Below are 6,981 nucleotides of genomic sequence, written 5' to 3'. Positions count from 1 at the left end.
CTTTACCTGCCGCAATCTGGTTTCCTCCTTCCCCTGGTTCCATCAAGATTAACTTTGATGGTTCCACTAGAGAGAACGGGGCTTCCTGCTCGACCGTTGCTATGGATTCAGAGGGTACTATCACCGGCACAAAAACTAAAAGTTTCGATTCCATCTTGGCTATGCACATTGAGATTTAGGTTTAGAGGAAACGTTTTTGGGGGAAGAAATGAGGCTGCGAGATTTTATAGTTGAGGGTGATGCTAGGTTCTGTTAGATTTAATCCGGGCGTCGATGCAAAAATCCGATTACATTACGAGATCAACGACCTTCATATACGCACGCGTCATCTTAGGGTAACTTTACCCTACTACCCCAAATCAGCTAACGTGGAGGCCCATATTCTGGCTATTTCTATCTAGTCCTTTTAGTTTCGGGTGTTTATAGATACACCCCACTTCAGTTAAATTAGTTATATGTTAGTCCTATCTGTTTGAATTTCTTGTAATCTGTCTTTTGGACTGAACTATCATGTAATCTTTTCTGGTTTATGGAAGTTATTTCTTAAAAAAAAGATTTTTTGTTATTTTTATCCTTATTTGTTTCTGCAAGTTGATTTGATTTAGTTTATGTTCTTTGAATAACGTTGAAGAGATTTCTGACTGAAACTTGATTTTAGCAGAAACAACAACAAAGGTTGAGAATTCTTTTTTTGTATAAAACTGACAAATACTCATTGTTTAAACCCTCTGTTGTGAAAAAGTATCATATCGAATTATTTTTGCTCATCAGAGTATCTTTGTGGTCGAATCATCCCGATTTACATATTACAACCGGAGTTAATATTTTCCTTCTCCAAAGAAGAGGAATGTCGTGTACATGAAAGTGTACTCTTAATCTCATTGTGTCGGAGTAATATCTTCATTTTCTGTTTTTTTTCTTGACAACTTCCAAAGTTTGTAAAATGTAATATACATCTCAATATTTTCTTTTCTCTTAGTTTGATATAACTTTAGCATTAACCTTATTTTCTATTATCAATTTCAAAACAATTAAACATACTTTCTTTCTTTTTCAAGAATTGATTATCTCGTAACCTCGCCCAAGTCCCAACGTGCTCATGTTTGTACCCTAGGGGCACCGGTTATACCTAGTTTTTTCAATAAAAGAAATTGTAGGATCTCATGATAAAATGAAACTATAACAAAAAAAATAAGAATTACTAAATAAAATAATTTCCTAACAACCTGTATCTAATTTAATTAATATTTTCGTAATGTTTTGCCAAAATCTCTATATCCCTATTTGCCAATTAAACCAATTAATTTAGTCTATACCTTGTCTAACATACAAAATTGAATTAAATCATTTGTGCATTCAACCTTCTCAGCCAGATTGAATGAATGATCATATGAAAAATATCATATCTCTTCGGAGGATTATTCACAACAAAATGCCTTTGAACTTGCTTCACCCTTTTCTGCATTTTTACATATCTATCATATGGTATATCCATTAGAATTTTCTTCAAATTTGGTATTTCACTTACGGAAACCTCAACCGAGAAAGTTTTCCAATCAAGAACATCGCTAAATGGGAGGATATAACCTTGAGAGATTAACACAGGAACACATTCGGCGTAAATTGCCTCCACTATTCTTGGACTTGCTACTTCGTGCCCACTAGGGCAAATGCAATACTTACTCTTGTTCATCATTTCCTCATACGATATTCCATCTGGAAGTCGTTCATAAATCCGTAAATCTTCATCTTTTTCTTTCCAATGTTTTAGAAGAGGTCTTCTCATATGACCATGGAGTCCTCCGGCAAAGAATGCTAGTATAGTTCGGTTTGATGGTGGTGGACCACCTGTAAGACCTGTAATATCGCCGGTTTTAAGATTGATTTCTGGGAAAGACACATCTTTTTTCGGGTTGAATCGTTCGGATGTATTTGCATTGCACAGTACACGAATGGAGTTGAAATATAGTTGTGGAACGTACCATGTGGCTCGAGGTCCCTTCAAATAAATAAGACACATTATAAGTACTTAGCTAGTGTTTGTTTTAAGTTTTAGACATGAAGGTCTGCTCAATATCTGGCTCAATTTGAGTAGGATTTTAGACTGTATTTTTTTTATGTTTAATTTTTTACTATTCAAGTTTGACTCAGACGAGTCCGATTAAGATATTGAATAACAAAAATCCTAGCTTACCCAGTCATGGCACGAAAGCATGAAATGATCAGCTCCAAGTGTTCGATTCCAATATGGGTATCTAAGAGAGATGAGGCGAATGTAGTCGGAGATGGTTCTTCCTAAGACAGCTTTATCGCGGATGACAGGATGGAAGAGGTACTGAAGGATCTTGACAACACTGAAAGGGAGAAAGTAAACATGGGCTTCATCTGGATCTTTGGTTCTAAACCTCTCATTCACCTCCATCATATTAATGAACATTCCTTCAGCGGAATATATGCTTTTACAAGGTCCATTGTGAAACAATGGAGTATCTCCTTCTTCATACACGAATATCTTAAAAACTTTCTCCATCAACTGGTAACTCCTACACATTTTTGTCATTCCATTAGTGAGATAATTCCATTTATTGATGCTTATCCTACTACCGACTCACATTTGTGTATAATGTGTACGTACGTCCGTACATATATCGCAATTGCCTAAATTTTGGTGGGTAAAACATTTTGAGATGATCGTATAACTTTGTATGAGAACGATATATAGTGTTTAGCAATTCTTCAATAAAAATCATGTCGACTAAGTGTCATGTTATACTAGTTTTGTTGAAAAGGGGGCTTTTAAACCAAATTTGAGTTTGGGCCCAATATAAAAGTGTGGGTTTGAGTAAATGGTTTACCAAACTAGAAGGGGTAAAAAAGTAAAAGCCTCATGAAATTAATTAAAAGGGTGTAGAGAGTTATTTTCTTAGTAAAGTTCAAGAACAATCTAGAGAGAGAAAGTAAAAGGAGAATAGTATACAAGAAACTTGAAGAAGAAGACATAGATCTAGTATGAATATTGTGTTTAAGGTAAGAACTAACTTCAATATCTAGTTTAATATTGTGACAAAACTTTGTGTCACTTGTTTTATGAGATTGTGTAGATCTAAAGAAGCTTTATTATATGAAAGTATGTTGATGTGAATCTTTTGAGTTTATTTGAGTGTATTGAAGTATCTATACCTCTAATCTCCAACAAGTTTGTGGATTCTAACCTCATTATGTACAAAGACACTCAATTTAGGATATGATAGGAACACTCAATCAATGAATTTAATATTCTTCTTAGCGCATCGAGACTCCGTAATTAATTTCTACATTTTATATTGTTATTGGTTCGATAGAATAGATGATAAATAATTAAGGCTTTTCAGTAGAAATTGGTTTTCTCCTAACACATACTGTGATTTTGAGACATAAATTATTTTTTAACTTAAAAAAACTGGAATAGTTACAGTCATTAATGAACCAACTTGTTAGTATTGAAAAAAAGTTTATCTGTACTTAGTCTATACTAAAAACAATCCAAATTCTCGTAAGTTAACTTTTTTAGTCCCCTACTTTATGACCAGCTTCCTTTTTGCCTCCCTGTTTTTCGTAAATTCAAAATTGACTCCTTTTCGTTAACACCGCCAGTTAACTTAAGGAAGTGAAGTTGGGAGGCTAAACCGGAAATAACTCTTTTAAATAAGAATTGTTTCATTTTTTTTTTCGAAGTTAAGCTTTTTATGATTCTTAAAAATCAATGAGGAGAAAAAGGGAAGAAAAAAAATCAATTTTCTTTAAAAGACAAGAACATGAAAGAAAGAAAAGATTAGAAGCATACCTATGAAATAAGTAAGGATTTCTATAAATGTCACCTTGTGGGATGTAATAATCTGGATCATGGGTTGTTTTAGTTGATGTGTTTTGAGTTTTAGAAGTAAAAGCAGCTTCTTTAATTAAAGCTCTCACACTCGAAAGTCGAGCTTCGATCTTCTTTAGCTTCTCATAATCTCCATTGTTCTTGAATCTAAATGGAATAAGATCAGAAGTTGTTATTGAAGTCCTTACTTCTGGACCCTTTTTCTTCTTCCTCTTCCCTTTATCATCATAATCATCATTCTGCATGAAATAAATTTAACAATTCTAAATTAGTGGCATTAGAAATTGTACTAATCATGGTAATGGGTAATTAATTAAACAATTTCTTACATGAAAATGACTAGATTTGTTGGCAGTCAATGTAGGATTGAAGGATGTCAATGGCTTCCATTGAGTAAATGAAGATAAAGAAAAGAAGAATAAATCCTTTGAGTATGATATACAAACAATCAATGATATTAAAAGCAAGCTTCCACCAGCTACAATTAGTATTAAACTCAGAGAAGAAGAAGGAGAAGAAGAAGAAGGTCTGACTATACTCCTCATCTCTCTCTCTCTCTCTCTATGATTTCTCACTCTTCTTTCTCTCTCTATTATTTCGGCTCTCTGTCTTACTTTAGGTTAAGACGTGGTCGTTGGGGGTCTAGTTAAGGACAAAAGGCAATTGTCTTTCTTTCAGTTTCATTTGGCTTTTTGGTCACACAGACTATTCTTCTTCTTCTTCTTGGCCTTGGAATGAGTGTGTGTAAATTAAGAAGTACACTAAAAGCGTTGGAAGTTGGGATTGAAAATGGAACATAATAAGATCCGGCATTGACGTTAAGTGTAAGGGTTGTTTGAAGTTTGGCCCCTGCCGTAAAAAGTTTTCCGCATGGCTCCCTAGTTTATGAACAATATGTAGATGATCTCTTTTTTTTTTTTTTTTTTGCTGTTTGAATGCATTGATGGAAAATTTATAAATTGGTTATTTCTTTTTCGGGGTCTAGTTTCCGACCAATTTCTTTATTGTCTGTCTTGTTTAAGTTTTCATAAATTTAAAAATGACTTCATTTTTTTTTAAATCGTCAATCAACCTTAATAGTTACTAATTTTTTAATTGGCTTTGTTAGCCTTCCGCTAGCTATCGACCGATACTACGACGATTCTTATTAATGGTCGCCTAAGCCTGAACTTTTGTCTAACCAGACTGAGACATGGCGACCCCCTTTCTCATTTCCTCATCATATTAGCTATAGAAGGCCTAAGTAAACTTCTTACGGGAGCCTCTAACTCTAAGTCTTTCAGTGACTTTCACACTCTATATCCTTATCTGAATATTCAATATTTATTATTTGCAGGTGGTTGTATTATATTTCATAAGAATAATCTTATGGAGAGTCACAATCTTAAAGACATTCTAAAAGCCTTTTGCGATTATTTGGATTTGATGATCAATTATTCAAAATCTAGTATTTTCTTCTCTAATAACGCTCATCCTTAATTCAAAACAATGATCTCTCATACTCTCAGTAGCACTCCTTCAGGCAAATACTTAGGAGTTATACTCCATATTGGAGCTCGAAAAATTATGTGTTCTCCCAATTGATTTACTCAATTGAACATAAGCTCTCAGCCTGGCATAACAAATTTCTACCATAAGCTGACCGCGGATGATCCAAAATATCGTCACCAGTTGACTGAAGTCAATGAGCTAAGAATGGACCGAGAGCTCGCGGGTCAACCGACTTCAAGTCAACAAGGGAGGTCAAATCTAAGAGGTCTGCTGCCTAAGGCTAAAACTAAGGGGTCGACACGGTTATCATAAGTGCCTTAACCCCTGCCCTCACTCAAATACGACTAGGTGTGCCCTGGAATTTACGAGAAAAATAGAGAAGTCCATGTAAGGAAGGCTGATACCTTAAGCCCAAAACATGGGAAGGTAGAAGGGTACCACACGCTTACCGACTTAAGCTCGAATATGATCAAAGATCCCAGCCGGTGAGGATCTCGACTATTTGTTTAACTTGGACTTCAAGAGTCTCTAAAGGAGGAAACACCTGCTGGGGGATCTATCGACTCGGAAAGATATCTATTAAGGATCCTAATACAGAGGAACTTCTAGATATCACAGATATGAGATCACCGCAAAGCGAAACCCTAAATCTCTTAACAACGAAATAGTAATTCCAATCCAACACGGTGGATCTCAACCACCTCATCATCATCGCCTATCAAAAGTCGGCCAAAACAGCCTATACAAGGGCATCAACTCACCTTAAACAAGGTACACACTCTAAGGTTCATTCAATACGAATCTTTTAACTGAAAGGGCAACTTGACTATCAAGAGCGTCGAAGAGGTTTTCTAGCTCTTTATAGGTTTTGCCACAGGTTTCAAGAGTAGGAGCTTGATTGATCATAGCAGGAATGCATTGACAATTTTTAACATCAGCAAAATGCATTGTTTTGTCATTTAAAAGTAATATGCAAACGCATCAAGACCACTCAAAGGTCCTTTTGGTGCGGAAAACACAAAAAGCTTCACTCTAAGACTTGGAATTATATCTTCCCTTCTAAACACAGAGGAGGTTTAGGATTTCGTAATCCTTTCATTGAGAATCAAGCTTTTCTTGGCAAATTAGCTTGACACCTTAGGAGAATGGACCATTTGAGTCATCAGGACTACTCAAACTCACATTGGAACAATCCGAATAGTGAGGAGAATGGACCATTTGAGCCTGACCGACCTCATATGACATTAGGAGAATACCGACAGATGTATAGAGAAAATCAGATTAGTGATGGATATGATCCAACACCAAATATGTATGAGAGACCTTATTAATGCGAACCTAGACTAGTAAAATAAATTACTAATGTAGATCCAATTTTATAATAAAAACCGCAAGTGCACGAGTCTATGTAGTGTAGACCTAGCAAGTATGGGTTGATCCCACGAAGAAAAGATTGAAATATTGTTAAAACGTAAAACCAGTAAAGAGACATATTTTCAATTTGTTTTTAATGAAAAAAAGATAATAACTAAACAGAAAAATAAATCAAATGAAATAAAGATTTCTAGATGATAAACTATCCGAATTTCAGAATTAATTTTCAATGAAACAGATATAAACAATAAAAT

The 6,981-nt window shown here is 34.9% G+C and overlaps 1 protein-coding gene across 1 annotated transcript; it reads right to left on the bottom strand.

The window, feature by feature from the left end:
- Nucleotides 1–1,186: 1,186 nt before the first annotated feature.
- On the bottom strand, nucleotides 1,187–4,478 carry LOC147549333 (putative glycosyltransferase At3g07620). Its single transcript, XM_086669387.1, has 4 exons — nucleotides 4,192–4,478; nucleotides 3,824–4,101; nucleotides 2,195–2,543; nucleotides 1,187–1,999 (listed from the first exon to the last, which is right to left on the bottom strand). Exons 1-4 carry the CDS (start codon nucleotides 4,405–4,407, stop codon nucleotides 1,340–1,342), a joined length of 1,503 nt encoding a protein of 500 aa, XP_086525513.1. The 5' UTR covers nucleotides 4,408–4,478; the 3' UTR covers nucleotides 1,187–1,339.
- Nucleotides 4,479–6,981: the final 2,503 nt, after the last annotated feature.

The sequence above is a fragment of the Eschscholzia californica genome, unplaced genomic scaffold (genome assembly GCF_041429995.1).
Source record: "Eschscholzia californica isolate CP2 unplaced genomic scaffold, dmEscCali1.0.p SCAF_3, whole genome shotgun sequence".
NCBI classification, from domain to species: Eukaryota; Viridiplantae; Streptophyta; class Magnoliopsida; order Ranunculales; family Papaveraceae; genus Eschscholzia; species Eschscholzia californica.
Note: the sequence above shows the minus strand (reverse complement) of the source record. Positions and strands in the feature narration are given on the sequence as shown.